The following is a 19,842-nucleotide window of genomic DNA, read 5'->3' as shown; positions in this document are numbered from 1 at the left end:
ATGAAAATCTTTTTAAAATTGTTAAATCGAGAGACTATTGGTAAAATTATAGTCTTAATCAAAGGATACAATTGAATGTGCTTTCGAAATTTGTATCAGTTCTTGTGGTAAATAAATAAATGAAAGAAATGATTTCTTTATTATAAATTGACATATAAACTTATTTTATAAATAATTATAATAAAAATTATTATAAATTATTTATATTATATTTTATTTTAAAATATGTGCTTATTGTGCTAAAATACGTGCTTATTTAATATTATGAGAATAACATTTTTTTAATTTTTTGAAATTTCTACTTGAAAGATTCAAAAAATTTCAAATAAAATAGATATAAAATGGTTATAAAATAGATTAAAATAGATATAAAAAATAACTTTTTTTCTTTATGAAAAATATGATTATTATTGAATAAAAAAATATTACTTTCACTTGGAATATATGAATCAATATGTATGTGCTTGTTATAAGCATTAATATCAAATTACGTTATTAGCATTAATAATTAATAATAAAACTATTTAATAACATTTAATGAATTATCAATATTGCATCAATTCCTTAATATTTCCTATATATTTGGAAAAAAATAAATCAAGAAATATCGTAACGTTAACGATATAATATGCGCAATTTATGATATTAATATTTCTTCCGACTTCAAAGTTCTTAGAATTTTGCACATCTAAGAGAGAGATTTGTATTTGATGAAATATAATCAATGTGAACGGATGGAAAACAATTATGATTTTTGAAGTAAACGAAATTTGTGTGTAAACGATAATTGAATGATATCATACTTTGTCAAACGTCATCAAATACCAGGATATGAGAATAACAGGGATTTTTGATAACGGTATCGAATGAAGACATAAATCAATAAGCTTTACTCTATCACTTATATTGAAATGTTTTGTATATAAACTATCATCAGACACGAAACTAAAACTTATTAGCAAAAAGGACTAAATATAAAAGTGGATATAGTATAAAATATATACGAAATGATGACAAACAAATTAAATAGATGTTAAATTTTTTTGTAAGATGTTAAGTTTTTTTATATTTCGTGCATTAAAAAAATGTATAGACAGTATCACTGAGTTTTCGTTGTATCGACTTTTTTATTTTATTCTTGACTTTTATTTTGTTCGGCCTTATCTTCCTTGTTCTGTATAGAACTGTATTTATCAAGCGCTCCCAAGATCGTCGTGGTCAAGTAATCCAAATTTTGAGACGTAATATACGTGCTGGCTAATTTCTTTATCTGTAAACAAAGAATGAGAGAAAAATCGTTAAATCAAATAATATAAATAAATATTTGAATAAATGAGAAAAAAAATACAAATGAATATATATTCATTATTTTTATAAATGATTATCAGTCTTTTCGCGCATTATAAGTATATATTTTTTCCTTATAATTATTGGAAAATTATTGGAAAATATAAGTATGAAAAAAATATAATCGAAAAATATAAATACAAAAGTACTCTAAATAAATCGATTAAATAATCAAAAATTTGTAATATATAATAATATATATATATATATATATATATATATGAGATTACAATTATTGTAAAAGTTATTTTTCGAATTATTAAATTTTTTTTGAAATAATTTTTTTAATACACACACACACACACACACACACACACACACACACACACACACACACACACACACACATATATATATATATATATATATATAAAATAAATATTATATCATCTTAAAAAGACAGCCAAAAAGTATCTTTTGATATGTTTAATATATGAACATAATTTTATTTCAAATATAACTTTCAAAAGTCTATCGTTTTGTTTATTAATTTGAGGAGAAGATAAAAATATTTCGACTTGCCTCGATGTTCGGAAACTTGCAGATTGATGTATGCATACAAATCACGCCGGTAGAAATAATACCCATGAAAATGACGATCCAAAATCGCATCACAAAGTTGCGAATGAGAGAACCATAGATGTAGAAATTCTTGGCGAAAGATATTAAACTGGAAACAATATTTTGGTACGACCACCGAGAAGTTGTTTGTACAGCCGTTGTCGGGGTTTGTACAGTCGTTTGCATAATCGTTCTCGGGGTAGAATGATTCTCGTTTTTTTCAGTAAGTGAATTCGTATTATTAATATATTCCGGATAAGTCGGAAAAACATACGAAGACGGCGGAGGATTATTATTTTGCATAGAAGTATCAGAAGAAGTCGATTGCATTTTTAACACTTCCGTCTCTCCAGGATACATTGCGTATGATCTCACATACGCGACACTAATCAAAGTCAAAATAATCGCAATAGGATGCATTTTTCGTCACTTTATATAATAAAAGTTTTTAAGATATCTCTAGATCTCTCTATCTAAAAAGAAGGAATATTTATAAAGTTTCAATCATCAATATTATACAGGAATTATATGATAATTACAGTATAACACAACACTTTTAAATCTTAATTATTAATTTTGATCGTTAAGTATTAATTTTATGAAAAAAATACATTATTATTAATACTTAGAAGTAATATCACTGTTTCTCAATGATTTTAAAAATGAATTCCACTGGGCAAGAATTCGGAACTGACGCGAAACGTTTGCGTTCAGCCCTTATATATGCCTATTACATTAGACTTTTTGACTATCTCTTTAACTTGTCCCTTGTACCTGGAAAAACACTTTAGGCATTCCATAGTTATCAAAAAAATAGTTTATCCTGTTATGTACATTAGTCTAATATATATTTCCAAAGAAACATGATATCGTACATTAGAAGTAAGATATACAAAGATAGATAAATAAACAAATAATCATATTTTTATCAATTTCGCATTATGTTTTTTCGATTAACTTATTAGAACTAGACTGTTACTATCAGAAGTAATTTTCAATTATAATAAATTTTTAAAAATAGACATTATTGGTAAATTTATATAATTTCTTTATACAATAAAAATACGACAAAATTCTTTGATAAGAAAATATATCTTTCTATGCGAAAGCTTTGATATAAAGCGGATATAATCTATGTAAATATCTCGCTGAACAATGATAAATCATAAAAATATCATTAGAATAAGTAATGGGAAAAAACACACGGATTTTGGATGAAACGGGAAATCACGCATTTCGCAAGAGAAAAACAAATATACTATTATTCATAAATCATTGTTATCTGATTATAAAGATAGATCTTTACATAATTTTATTATGAAAAATAATAATAAATCTTTAACGAACGAGTATTTACACATGCTTTGTACAAATTTAAAAATAAATTTCTTATTGCGTATAATTATCATCGACGCATCACAGTTTGATTCAAATTTTATTCCTTTCTTTATTTTTAATCTTCTTGCACTTGTATGCGCAGTTGTTCAATTTCATCCTCACTACTCTCAGAATGATTTGTTTTTTGTCTTTTGACATGTTTCATCTTATCTGAACAAAAATGTCTTCGCCTGTTTCGTTTTAATTCTCTTTCAGCTCTTTCTAATATTGTATCGTTATTGACAACGCTTGATTCGACATCTTTAACACAAAATGAATCCTGAAATCAAAATTTAATAAATATTCCATATTAATTTATCTTGTATATAAAAATCGAATCGATTATACGATTGTGATGCATCAGATAATTTACGTACATAAAGATACGAATCCTGCACTTGTGACAAAGGCTGCGAATAAATCTCTGTATTTACATCGGGCGACCGTGGTTTTCTGAAATGAAAGGCGCCCGGTCGTTTGATCGGGCTCTTAATAGTCTGCAGATAATGCGCGTGCATGTCAACTTCATCTTGCTGTTGTGTATAGCTCACAAAATCCGCAAACTCCTCTTCATTTATATTAATGATTTCATCCGAACTGGCGTCAGAATCTACTTCCGCTTCGTCATCTATAAATTCGTTTTTAACATTGTTTTCACGTTTATATTTATGACTGATTTTTTGTGCAATTATTTTATCAGAGAACATGTGCTTTGGCGAGCTAGATTCCAAAATATTTTTATTTTGTATATTATTAGTGCATTTATTAGGTGCTTGAAATACACTCAAATCTATCTTATCTAGATGTTGGACCTTATTTCGTTTCAAAGACAATCCTGCACGTCTACTACTGGTTGGCGTTGATGTACCACACGGTTTCATATTTTTCGACGTATTATCAAAATAGTTGGTTTTATCTTCCGAATTTTTCGATGTACTAGGCAACCAATTACTCTCATCTTCCCAGTTTTTGGATATATCGTGAAAATAACAGCTTTCAAGTTCATTAAATTTCTTCGCGTTATTCTCTATGATCATAAAGTCTTCATCAGAATCATCCGGGAAATCGAAATTCTGTTCAACAGTACATGATTTTGCAGTAGAATTGCAAAAATCTGATAATTTTTCTTCTATTTTCGAACTCGTGTTTCTTTTTTCGATTTTAGTTTCATTCTTAGTATTCACTGAAATCCAGCCAGTGTTATCTTCGTTAATCGATTCTTCCTTACATACAGATTTCGACGATACTTTCAAGTTTTTTTTTGTTCCTGCTATTTCATTAATAGCTTGAGTTATAGATAACAGACTCTCCTCTGCCTTTGAATTATGTTTAGATTTATTTCTGTTCGATTCATGCCTAACAAATTCATTTATATCATCATCACTATTAAAATCAAAATCTTGTATTTCGTCTATAAAATTTTTCATAAATTGATTTCTTTGAGGTTTAGCAGGTTTTATAAATAATGATAAATTTGAATTAGATTCAGTATTATTTTTGTTGTGAAATGTGTTAATAGTATTTTCATCAGTAATGTTAATTTTTTTTATATTAGCGATAACACTTGAAGAGTTTGAAGATACTATATTTTGTTGTGGCATATCCTCATTTTCTAAATTATCTTCAATTGAACTAAATGACTCATTTAATATGTTCTCGAATAAACTAGATTCTAGATCTATTGTGTTATTTGGTATTTCTACTCCTACATCAGTCATAATTTTATCATCTTTTGCACCAAATACAGAAACTTTAATATTATTCGAATTTATTTCAATATCTCTAATTTGTTGATCCGGATATGAAATTGTTGTTCTATTCGAGTCAGAACTCTCGTCAAGTATATCTTCGAATCTTATTTCATTATTATCAATGTTTTTCTCATTTCGGATAGTACACCAAAAGTTATCATCATTAATATCAATGCAATCATTATTGTTATGAATATTTTCATTTTCATTATTTTTACTTTGTGTTAGGAAATCTTTACAATCTTCACGTTCTGCTGAAATATCTTCAAGTTTCATAAAGAAACAATCAATAACTTGTATATCAGGTAATACAAAATTGAACAAATCTTTAACTGGCTTTGGCGTAGGAACATAAGTCGTATCCATTTTATGTACAGTTTTGGAAGATATTTCTTCCTCTGACCTCTTTATTGCGCATAATGTCAGAAAATCATTTCCTGCATTGTCATCAGATAGCAGTTTGACGTTATTAGGATTTATTGTATTTTGCAGGTTATTACATTGTGTTCTTGATTGAGTAAAAATATTACACGTATTATTCTGATTCTGTTCATTGCATTTACTATTAGTAAGAAACTTCATCATCGATGACTGATTTGTATTTATTTTTATAGATGAAACTGCATGAAATAAATATAACAAAATAAATATATATATATTGTATAAGAAAGATATTAGATAATCCTGTTAAATATAACTAATGGAAAAAATAAAAGATAAATTAAATTAAATTAAACATAAAAGAACTCACTTTCTTTCTGTTTTGTAGTAAATGTTTCACTTTTATTGATTTTCTTTTTTTCATTTTCCTTTTCTTTCCATTTACCCCTTGGTGTTTTTGGTGCAATAATATGCATCTTGTAACATTCTGGAGTAAATTGATTTGGTATCATCCTAGGGTTATTTTCATATAAGGAAGAGAATATATTGCTTGTGTTTAATATTTTATTGTTCAAAGAATCTCTTTTAGAAAGCGTAGACTTCAAATTCTGCAAAACATTTTAGTAACATTAGAATGCATATACAAAAAAGTGTGAAGAAGTATATAACACTTACCTCGTGCTCCTTTCCATCTGTAACAAGAACAATTATATGACCATCTCGTTTGCGTCCCGTCCTACCCATTCTTTGAACTAGTCTTATTGGAGAATGTTGCGACACATCGAAACATATTATGAGATCTACTTCTCCTACATCCAACCCTTCTTCACCTACATCATACATTACAAAAAAATTAACACATTTCAAGATTGATAAAAGGATTCACAAAGATTTATATAAATATAATAGATTTATATAATATAATAGAATAACTAAAATCACTTGTTCTGCTTATTATTGCAACAATTGCATTTTTAACTATAAATGCATTTTCACCTTACTTACCTATACTTGTTGAAATCAGCACATTGACATGATTGCTTCGAAAATCCTCCAATGCTTTTATTTGTTGTTTCTGTTTTTGACTAGCTTGACCAACAAACATCTGTGGCCTGATTAGTGGTTTTGATTTCAAGAGCAAAATATAGACTTCATTGACTATGTCTCTGTACTAGATTTGTAGAGTAACATGTTAAATTTTTCAAATATTAAATATTTCATTTTGCGCGTTTACTTTTATTATAATTTTCAATTATTAAATAGGAGCAATATTATATGTTATATGTAAAAATGAAAGATTGATATACAAACTTCAATAAAAACAATAGCTCTTGTGTCTTGTCGATCATTATTGTATTTAAAATGATGCTCAAGCAATTCTTTTAATTTGTGAAACTTATTATGCCCAAATACGAGATCTGCTGGTATCTGGAAATAATATATATTTTTATAAATAATGCATTTTATAAGATTTTACTGTATTATCAAGATATTTTTACAAATTTACTTCAGGTACGTCTCCATTAGGAAGTATATCCGGGAACGGTCCAAGATAAACTTCTATGTCATTAAGCAAACTTTGCAATTGATTTTCATTATTCATCCAAAACTTATCAGAATGATCTAAAAAATAAAATTATTTTGAACTTTTACCTATATTTATAAATATTTCAATAAATACAACTGCAGAATGCCTTACAAAATTAAACTATAATAATTTGTAGCTATAAATAACGTACTTTGATAAAATTTACAAAAGGCACGCAATCCATGTCTGACCATAAGTTCATAAGCATGATACATAGTTAATAATATATTCAATGTCTTCATAATTTGTCCATAATTTCCAGATTTGTCTGTCTTTGCTTGAAATTCTTTTAATAAATGGAATATCTGGAAAATATAGTCAAAACTAAAAAATCTATATTTCATTAAATTATTAAATTTTTACAAACTAAATTTAATTACCCTTCCTTTAGATATATTCGCAGTTTCAGCTCGTAATATATTATACTGCATAAGAAATTTAACATGGCGATCCATAATAATAATATATTTGTCTTTATATTCAGCTAATTCATGGCTAAGCGGTACCAAAATAATATCTACTTTTCTTTTATTAACATATGGCATTATGTCGATTGAAGTCTCATCTCTCAATTCCAGATGAGAAATATGTAAATTTTGTATTATCTGCACAACAAAATATATATTAAAATAGTGAAAATTGTCTAGAATCAATTTCTAATAAAAATATATATCTATATTTACTCACTTCATGAACATTATCTATTTTATTTCCAGGTGTAGCAGAAAGTGCTAATACCCTAAAATACTGATTCTGTGTATATAATATCTTAATACACTAAAAATTATAAATCTTATCAGTTTATTATAGAAGAAATTTGCAATTCATATATTTCCTATATTTTTCTTACCTCACAATATGAATGTTTGCCTAAAGCTTTATGAGCTTCATCTACAACAACACATTTGACTAAATGACTGGGAACAATTTTTTTCTCCAGATCATTATGAAATACTTGCGGAGTGGCAAATATTATTCTTTTCTTGTGCCATGCTATTTCACGTTTTTTTTTATTAACTGCACCTGTAAATTAATACATTTACTAAATTAATATATTTAATATATACATGAAATATATATTATTCAAAGCACTTATGTGCATTATTAAGGTAATGATAGTAAAATATTAAAACCTGTAAGTTCTATCATGTCAACACTTGGAATCCCCATTACTTCATAACATGCATCAATTTGCTGAGCAACAAGAGGTTTTGTCGGTGCTAAGAACACAATCTTTCCAAATGGATACCATCTCCAGAAATTGTACATCACAACAGCGGCAATGAAAGTCTTTCCTAAACCTGTAACAAAATCAAAAATAAGAATCTGTTACATAAATAGTAAAATATATAACAGTCGTAAATTTGTATTGTTAATAATAAATGCTTTTCTTACCAGTAGGTAAACAAACCAAGGTGTTCTGATATAAAGCTGCTTTAACTATGTTATACTGGTACTGGCGGACTGGATAATTTTCTGGATATATCCAGGTATTTCCAGCTGATAAACTAAATCCCTTGGTTTCCGGATCATTTGAAATTTCAACATTTTCCAATGACAATTCCATCTTGGCAGAACTTTATACAATCTCCATACATCAGGGACAAATCTGACAATATGGCAATGATAACTTTTCAACATAATAGATGAATTTAAAAAAAGATATTTTTATCTGACAGAATTGCAGTATGACATCATAAATATTAATTTCCTGTTTACGAGAAACAATGCATCGAGTCACGTGGACATCACTTTACAAAACATTGATGTTATTTTTTACTATTAATAAAAAATTATATACATATATTTATACACAAATTTAAATTTACTTTAATCTTTCAGAAAATTTGTTAAAAATTTATGGAAAATAAAAAAATTTCTCTCTCGATCTTTATTTTACGTTCAAAACCTGTTCAAACATGACTTTTGCGAAGCGACCTCTCTATCATGATGTAAAAAAATAAAGGCACAAATTCATGGAACCCTCAACCTTCATTTTCAATATCAAAAAACATCACGTGATCGAAAAATGAATTGGTATTTTTATTTGAGACACGTGATATCTCTTGGCAATGAAAATCAGCATTAAGCGTTAACATGAAAAGGCGCCTTAAGGTGCGGCCTCATTGACGCTAAAAAGTAGCGTCAACCATTGGTTGAACAAGGAGGTAAGTATAGTTGCTTCATTGTTCAACCAATGGTTGACGCTACTTTTTAGCGTCAATGAGGCCGCATCTTTAAGGTGTAAATGTCACCGATGTAAAATTGATTGAATATAAAACAGCCAATCAAATTTTTGCTCCAAAAATTTGCACGATATTCAAATGCAATATTGTATAATGTAATATTTGTAAATAAACGAATCTGCAAAAATACAAATTAAAATAAAATCTGCAAAAATACAAATTAAAATAAAATTAAAATTTATCAAAGCAATATGTAAAAATTTGTAATTTTATAAAAAATATAATACAAAATAAACTGGTAAAGTAATTACAAATAATAAGTAATTATAAATTAATAAACATATATCTTATATATTTTTTATTTTTTATATACATTTTCTTTATTAAATATGTAATCAAGATATAATTCTTATTTTGATAGAATTATCAAAAGATTTTTTTTTATTTGCGCATAATCACATTTCAATTCGCGGACGTTCATCAAGCTAGTAGAAAGAAAAATATGGCAATCAATAGTATTTAGTAATATTCTATCGAATTAGATAAAATAATATTGCAATTAATAATAGTATTCTATTAGAAGTTAAATAAAATAAATAAAAATATTAGAACAAGTTCTCCGTAATCTGACTTCAAATTCTTGCATTCAAGTCACAAATAAAATATAATTATAAAGCAATACAAGCTCGCATAACATAGAATAAAATCATAAAATTAAAATGTGATTACATTGAAAAATAAATTTAAAAGATAATATCAAAGGATAATAATAAATTAAAAAAGGATAATAATATCAATAAGGATTTAGCAATTTATCGAACAAATATGAGTGTTATTTATTTTATAGTTTATGTAAGAATTTATTTTATAGTTTATGTGAGAAAGAAAAAAGAAATATTTGCGAATATTTTCGATCATTAATTTGAATGCGAATTAATTATTTTTATTTCACAAGAGAACATATATAATTAACGAGAAAAACAAATTTACATTTTATACAAATTTCTGCAACATGTTATCTTTCCTTGTATCCCTGTAAAAATATAAGATAAAACATTCTAAACAAGAACAAGGGTAATGCTATTTATGCTTAAAATTTTCAATTATGATTTGGAAAAATATAATTCATTAAAGATATAATTTCTTTTTATAATAGATTCGAGATGTTGTACAATCTTCTCTCTTTAAATCTGTCATTTACTTATAAATAATTTAGCCTTGCTAATGAGATTGAAATCATTTTTTTTTAATGTTAAATGTAAAAGTGAAAGGTTATCGTGTTTCCTGTGCATACGATTCTGAAGTTCATTATTCGTGCAACAGTGCAACACGTATGATGTTCGTAATTAATAATTAAAGATTTGCTCGAATCTATTTTACTCGTATCAGTTAATTATCATAGTCCAACAATTAAAGAAAAAGGTGGAAAACAAAAGACAGAGAAATTTACACATACGCATATGCTTTTAATGCAAATGCAAAATTAAATATAAAAAGTGAAGCCCAGCAACTTACATATATAATCAGGAGACAGAAAGATTCAACTGGTTTTGAGATTTATCAGACTAAAAGGAAAATAAGATCCATAGAAGAGTTTTGGACGATAATTATAATCAGGTACATAAAATAAATCTTACCATATTTGTAATCTAACTACTTCGGTTTCAAATAATAAATAAGTAAAAATTTTAAAAATTAAAAATATTTTTATATGATGGATAAATATACATCAGTGATTCTTTTAATCGTCCCAGGCAAATATTTCAAAAAATATGAAAGATACGAAAAAATGTTTGGTACAAAAGTTTTTTTGACTTCGAAAAGAACAAGATGATATCATTGGTTTGATCTTGAATAATCATTTAATAGTCACATGAAGATCGCCTTCAATTTTTTAAATAAAACTCCCTATTTTTTATAACATTCTTATAATATTTTTTATAATATTCTTGTAACTTATTTCGAGAGCTTTTCCAAACACTATAAGTTATTTTTCATTAAAAATGTTTGCGAGTTATAAGACTTGAAAATTAGAATACCGTCAACATTCCAAGATGCATAGCAGTGCAAGATATAAAAGTGAAAGTTATCGGATTTACATAGCAGTCCAAGATATAAAAGTGAAATTTATCGGATTTACATTTCTTATATGTGTGTGTATATATGTGTATATATAATTATTAATTTTCTAGATAATTAGGATGAAAACAACGATATCCTGCAACAACACCCTGCTCCTTCTAGTAGAAATACTGTTTCTTATTTTGAAAGTTTTTTATTTCATCTGCAAGAACATACTCACAATGTTTATTCCAATAACAAAAAAGAGCGTAACTAATGAAATTGTTTTGGTGCGTATGGAATTCATAGAATATAGATATAGAAAACATATTTTTTCCAATATACTAATGTAATATTCAGTTTATCAAATTAAAATTAATATATGTAAATATTAAACATGTTAAATTTATTTTATCAAAAGATTATTTAGCCTTATAGATTATTTTATCAAATAGCAAATCTACTTAAAGAGAATAAAAATTTATAAACTATAAAATTTATGATAATAGTAACTATAAATAAGGTATTCCATTTTAATTGTCCATCTCGAATATCTCTTAAATGACACATTTTCATTTGGTAAATGTTTCAAATAAAAGTTGTAAGCTTTTGAAGAAGAAAAAGGAGATATTAGTTTGACTTCAGGTGTAGGTATTAAGATCATATAAAGCTCAATCTAGTTTTTTAAACGGACTACCGTTTAATTTGTCCATATAAATCAATTTCTCACAATATTCCATGTAAAAAGTTATAAGAATAGGATAGTTCAAAATTGAATATATTGCGAGATATTTTATACTTTAGATTGACATAATTTTACATAAACTATAAATATTTCGATATATTGTATTTACTTTTCGATTATCTTATCTCAATACCTTTCGATTATTTTATATCAATATTTTTATATACAAAAAAATAAAAGGAATGAATTAATGGTGTAAAGAAAACACATAATTGTTTTTAAGAAAACATGAATTTGCAACGAACAGCTACATAATTTTTTTTTAAGAATAATTATGTGTTTTCTTCATACTAATTAATTCCTCTTATTTTGTGCATAAAAGTATTGAGGTAAAAAAATAATCAAAAAATGAATATTTTATGAGATATTTTATAGTTATATAAGCATTTTATAGTTCATATAAAATTATGTAAACCTAAAGTATATTGATAAAATATATTGATCCTCACATGTTTTAATATTTATACTCAAACTAATATCTTTTTTTCTCAAAACCTTACAATTTTTGTTTTACATTTTCTACGCATTATATACGTCATTTAAGAGATATTCAATCAGAGGACAATTAAAATGGGATATTCTGTAATGTGTATGATATAATGTGTAATTCACATGATGTAGCCTCATAATTAAATATATTGTGTTTATAGGTAACAGGTGCAGGTCATGGCATTGGAAAAGAAATAGCGATTGGTTATGCATTGTTAGGCGCAACAGTGATATGTTGTGATATTAATGAAGAAACTAATAAGCAAACAATGAAAGAGATTAAACTAATGGAGAAAAATGCTGTATTCGCATATCAGTAAATCAATATTATCTGATTTTATAAAATAAAAAACAATTCGAATAGTTTATACTCATACAATTAACAACACATTTAATTATTATCAATACATTTAATTATTAACAACACATTTAATTATTATCAATAACAATGCTGATTAAAAATTTGAGATTTTTATAGATGCAATGTAGCAGACAGGAAAGAAGTCTTTAGAATGGCTGAAAAAATAAGAAAAGAAATCGGTGATGTTACTATTTTAGTCAACAATGCTGGAATAGCATTTATTAAAACATTACTAAATCAAAGCATCGATGAAGTTTCACGAGTTATAGACGTCAATTTGAAATCGCATTATTGGGCAAGTAATATTTGAGATACACATACATAGCAATTATAAAGTACATATACATATATACATATGTATGGGCTTATAATCTATAATTCTATATAGCACAACAGCTTTATATGTGTAATAATTAATAATATAATTTACTTAATAATTAATTAATTAAATAATTTAATTTAATATTATTCTTAAAGAAATAAAGATATGCACTAAGAATTAATTTACTATATTCACAATTGAAATAAATTCAAGAGACTAAACGAGTCACACGCATACAAGTATACGTATATTGTTTTTAATGAAATCATTTTTAGACGTTGCAAGCGTTCCTACCAAGTATGATTGAAAAAAATCACGGTCACATTGTGGCGATTTCATCAATAGTAGCATTTATTAGCACTACACATGGTACGGTTTATAGTCCCACAAAATCTGCGGTCAAAGGTAATTTAATCTTATAATTCTATTAATATATATATATGTATAGCGTATGATTATTAATATTAACTGATTATTAATATGATTATTAATATTAACTGTAAATTAACGAATACTATGCGCATAAATTCAAAATAAAAATATAATAAATACAATTGCAGAATCTTTTTCTAATATTTTCTTCATGTGTGTATTATAGCACTTATGGAATCTCTCAGCGAAGAATTGCGTGCATATAGCAAAGGAAAATCCTTAATTAAATTCACTACCGTTTATCCAGCTCTAGTACTTACTGGAATTGTTAAAAAGCCAAGATCAAGGTACATTTATATAATGATGTAAAGTTGATGAATTGTAAATAACATTTTGTAATAGCGATAACATAAATATATAAATTATAATTTTATGTAACATTTTATAAATCAACATATTCGATAAAAAAAATTATATAAAATATAATTATATAATTATATAATAATTATATAATTATATAAAATTATATAATAATTTTTTTATTAGCATTTTTTAATTAAATTTTTTTATTAAATCTTATCGATTTTTTTATTAAATCTTATATTTTATATACATATATTTAAAATGTACTGAAATAATAAAATATTTTTATAATAATTATTGCTGATAAGTAACATTATTTTATTTATCAATAATAGATTTTCATTTATAATAAATGGACTTACACCACAGAAGGCAGCTTCATTAATAATTGATGCGCAAAGACAGAATTTTCGAGAAAGAAGTATACCTTCATATTGGCTGCTACTAGTACGTTTATTAAGGTAAACTGCATAAGTAAAAATTCAATCATTAAATGCATATATTTTGAAATAAATCAAAATATGCTAATAAGCTGCAAAGCAATTTGTAGCTAATAAATATAAATACCTACTATTGTATTATATTTATATTATTTTGTTTGTACATTCTCTATTAAAAAAATAATATTTTAATTTTAGGTGTTTACCCACCAAGGCAATCCATTGTATTTCCGATTTTCTTGATGTCGGAGTTGATATAGAAGATTAAAAGATATGAGCTTGTATACATTATTATACACTTACTCTAAATACACACACACACACACACACACACACACACACACACACACACACACAGCAGAGAGGGTTTGGAGTCAAAAAATGCTACGGAAGTGACGAACCGTAGGGTCCTTATCTCTGCTGTCACACACACACACACACACACACACATGCGCCAAATCAGATCAGCAACCTCCTCGTAGTGTGCATCGGGTAATGCTAATATAATAATGCTTATAATATGCATATATTGTATTGCTTTGAATTTATTATTTTATATTCAAAACAATAAAAATATAATTATATTTTCCAATAATTATAATTATTATAATCAAAGTAATTAACTTATTATAACTTATTATATAACTATTATAATTCTATTATTATTTTCCAATAAAATTGTATAATATAAATATCTTTTGTAGCAAATTACGATTAATAAACAATAATTTCAATATTTTGTTTCATAATTCTATATATGTATATATATGGAATGTTTGAATGTAAAATATGTAAAGTTATTTATTCCATTTTTTGATAATTTCCTTAAAAGATAAAATTTATTAAAACATTCTATTTATATATTTAGATTAAAATAATTTTAGATTAGAGAAAAGTATCACAAATTAGCAATATTACATGAATAAATAAGCAATTTATAATCGATTGTATATTCTAATTAACGAATAATTGATTCTCTCATAAGTTAATATAGATATTATACAGATAATAATTCAAATAAGCTGCTGCTCAGTTCTATATGTATTTTAACGATATATTTATTTATAATTAATGAGACCAAGTTTTCAAAAATTGTGAGAATATATCGAAGATAAAATTAATTTATATAAAAAAATTATTAATTTTCCAGTACATCATATAATTATGATACATAAGATATGATATATGTTCTAGCAAATTACAGCTTGTTTGAATTACAGAAAAAGAGAAAAGATGTCTGATTGTTCGTTTTGATACGAACAAAATGTATGTATGATGTAAATTAAAAATTAGCATAATCCAAGAGAAATATCAATTAAAAAAAATTTAAAATTGATAAAATGCAAAAATATTGCAGTGTCAACATATCGATCCATTTATTAACAAACATACAATTAATATTAATTATTAAAAATTTTTATAGTCTTATTGTTTTATATAGATATATATTATATATATATATATATATATATATATATATATATATGTGTGTGTGTATGTACGTGCAATTATAGAAAATAGAAAAAATTAAATATATTCGTCAAATTTCGTTTAAACATTATCTGAAATCATGCTCTCTATAAAAAGTTCAAGCATTAAACTTTATTTATACTAGAGCGTGCACTAATGTTCAAAATACTTTCAATTCACTTGACCAATCAGAATAAGGATGTCTTCGTTCTGATTGGTCAAGGAGTGCTTTCTCTTTCCATTTAATAATTATTAATTAATTAGCATGCTTAACAACGAAATTTATCAATAATTTAACAATACAATTATTTAATATAATAAAAATATTGTTATTGACTGTTTTGTAATTTAATTAATAAGTTTAATAATTGGAGTTAATTTTGTCTTGTGTTATTAAATGGAAAACCGTCCAATCAAAGGCTTTGAAAACCATAACGCCAAGCAGAGTGCACAAAATGGAACCTTGGATTCCTTCTAATTATTTTTATATGTCTATGCCTGTATCTCTGACAAGTGTACAACCAGGTACAACATACAATATGCTAGATGCCAGCATACATAATAGGTATTATCGTAGTATTTTGTGAATTTACCACGTGGTTTTCGCCGGTTGCGATAAATTATATTTGATTACACGACAAACCAATTGATGTAAAATGGCAAAACAGCTGACAGACCAAATTTTAGAATATCTAGATAAACATGATGAAACGAATTCGCTAGATTTAGCAAACGAATTTCAGGAGGATCATCAAAAGATCATAGGAGCTATCAAGAGCCTTGAAACAATGGACAACGTAAGGCTTATTTTAATAATAAAAATCACTTAATTGTTACACTTGCTACTTAAAATCATATCTTCAATTATTTATTATGTATTTATTATGTACGATTTATACATTGGACATAGAATGTGAAATAAATTAATTACTAATTGAATATCTTTGCCATCTGTGGAATCATTAGATTAGTTATAAATATGTTTAATTATTTTATTTATTAATTTAAAAATCGCTTTCATTAAATTAATTAGTCTATAAGATTTAATTTACTCAAATTGTGATTATTTGATTACTGAAATATAACTTCTTTTTGATAGTTGATCATGGTAAAACCAATCTCTAAAAGGAAGTGGGAGGTCACAGCGGAGGGACAACATATAATAAAATATGGCGGTCACGAAGCGGTCGTTTACAATGCTATTCCTGATAAAGGAATACGTCAGGCAGACCTTATGAAATCTGTTCCTTATGCCAAAGTAGGTTTTTCCAAAGCAATGGTTGCTGGATGGATTGAACTTGATAAAAGTGGAGATACTCCTATTGTACGAAAAAAAATACCATCTATTGTAGATACCATACAAGTACATTTAAAGGACCTTGAAAATATCCCAGAGAATGTTAAAACTGAATATAAGAAGAGAAAACTTGTGCAAGATATGTAAGTAGTTGCACAAGTTAAAAAATATATACAAACAAAATATAATAAAACAATTCTTTATCACTTTCTTTTTTTTCTTTTATAAATAATAGAGTAACTAAAATTATGCATCTGGAAAAAGGGCCAAACTTCTCTACAAAAATGGAAAAACTAGAAGCAGATTTAACATCAGATTTGTTAACAAATGGTGCTTGGAAAAACAAGAAATTCAAACCATATAATTTTGAGGCATTAGGTGCGGCGCTTCAGGTTGGACATTTGCATCCATTGTTAAAAGTTCGTCAAGAATTTAGAAAAATTTTCCTGGAAATGGGGTAAGTAATATCAAACTATTTTATCAAGAATTATATTGTGTTTTGAAACTTTAATTTTATATTATGTCTTTTTATACATATATAATATATATAATATACATTTATAATACATCTATAACATACATTTATAATATTATATAAAATTAATGATTATTGCATCATAAAAATATAAAATATTTTTGTTTCAGATTTACAGAGATGCCGACAAATAATTACGTAGAAAGTTCTTTCTGGAATTTTGATGCGCTATTCCAGCCGCAGCAACATCCCGCTCGTGATGCACATGATACCTTTTTTGTCTCTGGTATCTTACCACAACATAAATATACTTGAAAAAAATACATATATATACATATAACATTAGTTACATATTTTAGAGCCACGTATTACTACAAAATTCCCCATGGAATATCTCGAACGTGTAAAAACTGTTCACAGTAAAGGAGGATATGGATCTCAAGGTTATAAATATGATTGGAAATTGGAAGAGGCACAGAAAAATTTGTTGCGCACTCACACAACAGCTGTTACTGCACGGATGTTATATAAACTCATGCAAGAGGTATATACTGAGCAGAGAGGCACAAACAGAAATTGCTCCTCTAAGAACCATGAATCATGAAGAAAAATATTTTGCAGGGAGAGTTTAAGCCAGTGAAATACTTCAGTATTGATAGAGTATTTCGCAATGAAACTTTAGATGCGACGCATCTTGCAGAATTTCATCAAATTGAAGGTGTTGTTGCCAATTATAAGATTTCACTGGGTGATCTTATTGGAATTTTATATGAATTTTTCAAAAAGCTTGGCATCACTCAGCTTCGATTCAAGCCTGCGTATAATCCATATACTGAACCAAGTATGGAAATATTTTGTTTTCACAATGGTTTGGAGAAATGGATAGAGATTGGCAATAGCGGCATGTTTAGGCCAGAATTGTTATTGCCATTGAATTTACCGCCTGATGTAAATGTTCTTGGATGGGGTTTATCATTAGAAAGGTAAAAATTAATATAATTTACGTGTATAATCTTGTAATTCAATACAAAAGTATAACATATACTTTAATTTTAAACTAGACCAACAATGATTAAATATGGTTTGAACAATATACGCGATCTTGTTGGACCAAAGGTGGACATGGAAATGGTTCATAACAATCCTATATGTCGATTAGAGAAGTAAATATCATTCTAAGAATTATTAAGGTATTTATGTTAGAATTTATCTTTTTTGTGGACGTAAATTAGGTAATTTATTTAAAAAATAAAGAATTCTATATAAAAAAAATATTCCTAGTAAATCCTAGTAATTGTAAAATACTCGAGGAATAAATTTATTATTTTTATTTGTAGAACTAGTCGTTACATGATGCGTTTACGAGAGGTGCAAGAAGAAAAGTCAATTAAAGCTGATCAGTCAAATCAAGAAATCAAAAGCGATCAGTCAACTCAAGAATCAAAAATCAAGCAAGCGGCGAAAAATTCTTCAGAAAAGCTAAGCTTTCCTAATCAACAGTTTGTTATTTTTTGCGATCCAGACTATCCAATTTATTTCATCGAGCCTTTATTACGACTTGTAAGACCATATTTTAATGTCTCTGTGTCGACACATGTTCATTCTACAGTGACGAATTTTCCTAATGAGCTTGCTGGATTCTGTTCAGATTTTTCCAGCATGAACGCACACGCGAACATGTCTTTAATTTTGATTTGGAAAACTATCGGAATCGATCCTATTATGATAATGCCAGGAATGCATAGAATTCAGGGCATAGTAAACGTGGCACGATATTTCAATCGCTTGATTGAACTGAGCAACGCAAATGTATTAAGGTACGAACGAAACGGGCCAGTCTACGCGAATAAGATAGATACTTATTTAGATAAAATACACTGTATTTTGCACGATATTACAAATACTGCCACGATGCAAAAAATTCGTAAGAAATCACGTTATGTGATGGATGAGGATATTTCCATAGTCGATCTTATCCTCGAATCCATCGACAAATATAAAATAAGAAAAGACTAAGTTATTGAAGCTTATTTATTTTGTGAACAAAAATAAAATTTTATGTATATATCAAGAGAAAAATATACATATACAATATAATACAATTTAATTGCACACACATACAACTAATAAGGGTAATTTTCTCCCTCCTCTTCCCCTTTCCTGCGAAGAGGAGGGGGTCGGAAAAATCTGCGGAATTGACTACTTAAGTCGGACTTTTTTAAGGAGATATATATTTATCATAAAAGACGTGGACAA

General features: G+C 26.5%; 4 protein-coding genes across 5 annotated transcripts; 2 read left to right on the top strand and 2 right to left on the bottom strand.

The window, feature by feature from the left end:
- Positions 1-973: 973 nt before the first annotated feature.
- LOC105253637 lies at positions 974-2,599 on the bottom strand. Its single transcript, XM_011261778.3, has 3 exons — positions 2,534-2,599; positions 1,870-2,381; positions 974-1,270 (listed from the first exon to the last, which is right to left on the bottom strand). The coding sequence occupies exons 2-3, from the start codon at positions 2,326-2,328 to the stop codon at positions 1,133-1,135; spliced, it is 597 nt and encodes a 198-aa protein (XP_011260080.1). The 5' UTR covers positions 2,329-2,381; positions 2,534-2,599; the 3' UTR covers positions 974-1,132.
- Positions 2,600-3,026: 427 nt separating this feature from the next.
- On the bottom strand, positions 3,027-8,855 carry LOC112637518 (ATP-dependent DNA helicase MPH1). Its single transcript, XM_025407408.1, has 14 exons — positions 8,835-8,855; positions 8,401-8,614; positions 8,139-8,306; positions 7,856-8,028; positions 7,693-7,782; positions 7,386-7,610; positions 7,157-7,310; positions 6,925-7,040; positions 6,729-6,845; positions 6,423-6,588; positions 6,093-6,247; positions 5,788-6,025; positions 3,663-5,656; positions 3,027-3,565 (listed from the first exon to the last, which is right to left on the bottom strand). The coding sequence occupies exons 2-14, from the start codon at positions 8,570-8,572 to the stop codon at positions 3,362-3,364; spliced, it is 3,972 nt and encodes a 1,323-aa protein (XP_025263193.1). The 5' UTR covers positions 8,573-8,614; positions 8,835-8,855; the 3' UTR covers positions 3,027-3,361.
- A 1,623-nt stretch (positions 8,856-10,478) lies between these two features.
- LOC105253640 (short-chain dehydrogenase/reductase family 16C member 6-like) lies at positions 10,479-14,794 on the top strand. The gene is made up of 8 exons (XM_025408472.1): positions 10,479-10,808; positions 11,384-11,542; positions 12,648-12,802; positions 12,965-13,142; positions 13,445-13,574; positions 13,768-13,888; positions 14,240-14,365; positions 14,543-14,794. Exons 2-8 carry the CDS (start codon positions 11,393-11,395, stop codon positions 14,610-14,612), a joined length of 930 nt encoding a protein of 309 aa, XP_025264257.1. The 5' UTR covers positions 10,479-10,808; positions 11,384-11,392; the 3' UTR covers positions 14,613-14,794.
- A 1,522-nt stretch (positions 14,795-16,316) lies between these two features.
- On the top strand, positions 16,317-19,633 carry LOC105253641 (phenylalanine--tRNA ligase alpha subunit). 2 transcript variants are annotated; one of them, XM_011261783.2, is made up of 8 exons: positions 16,317-16,611; positions 16,914-17,254; positions 17,347-17,568; positions 17,757-17,872; positions 17,946-18,130; positions 18,208-18,569; positions 18,648-18,749; positions 18,924-19,633. In XM_011261783.2, exons 1-8 carry the CDS (start codon positions 16,471-16,473, stop codon positions 19,600-19,602), a joined length of 2,148 nt encoding a protein of 715 aa, XP_011260085.1. In that variant the 5' UTR covers positions 16,317-16,470; the 3' UTR covers positions 19,603-19,633. The 2 variants fall into 2 exon arrangements, with proteins under 2 accessions (XP_011260085.1, XP_011260087.1); XM_011261785.2 differs by having other exon boundaries at positions 18,648-18,776; positions 18,924-19,109.
- Positions 19,634-19,842: the final 209 nt, after the last annotated feature.

This window comes from Camponotus floridanus, unplaced genomic scaffold (genome assembly GCF_003227725.1).
Source record: "Camponotus floridanus strain SB8 unplaced genomic scaffold, Cflo_v7.5 scaffold1, whole genome shotgun sequence".
Classification (NCBI taxonomy): domain Eukaryota; kingdom Metazoa; phylum Arthropoda; class Insecta; order Hymenoptera; family Formicidae; genus Camponotus; species Camponotus floridanus.
Note: the sequence above shows the minus strand (reverse complement) of the source record. Positions and strands in the feature narration are given on the sequence as shown.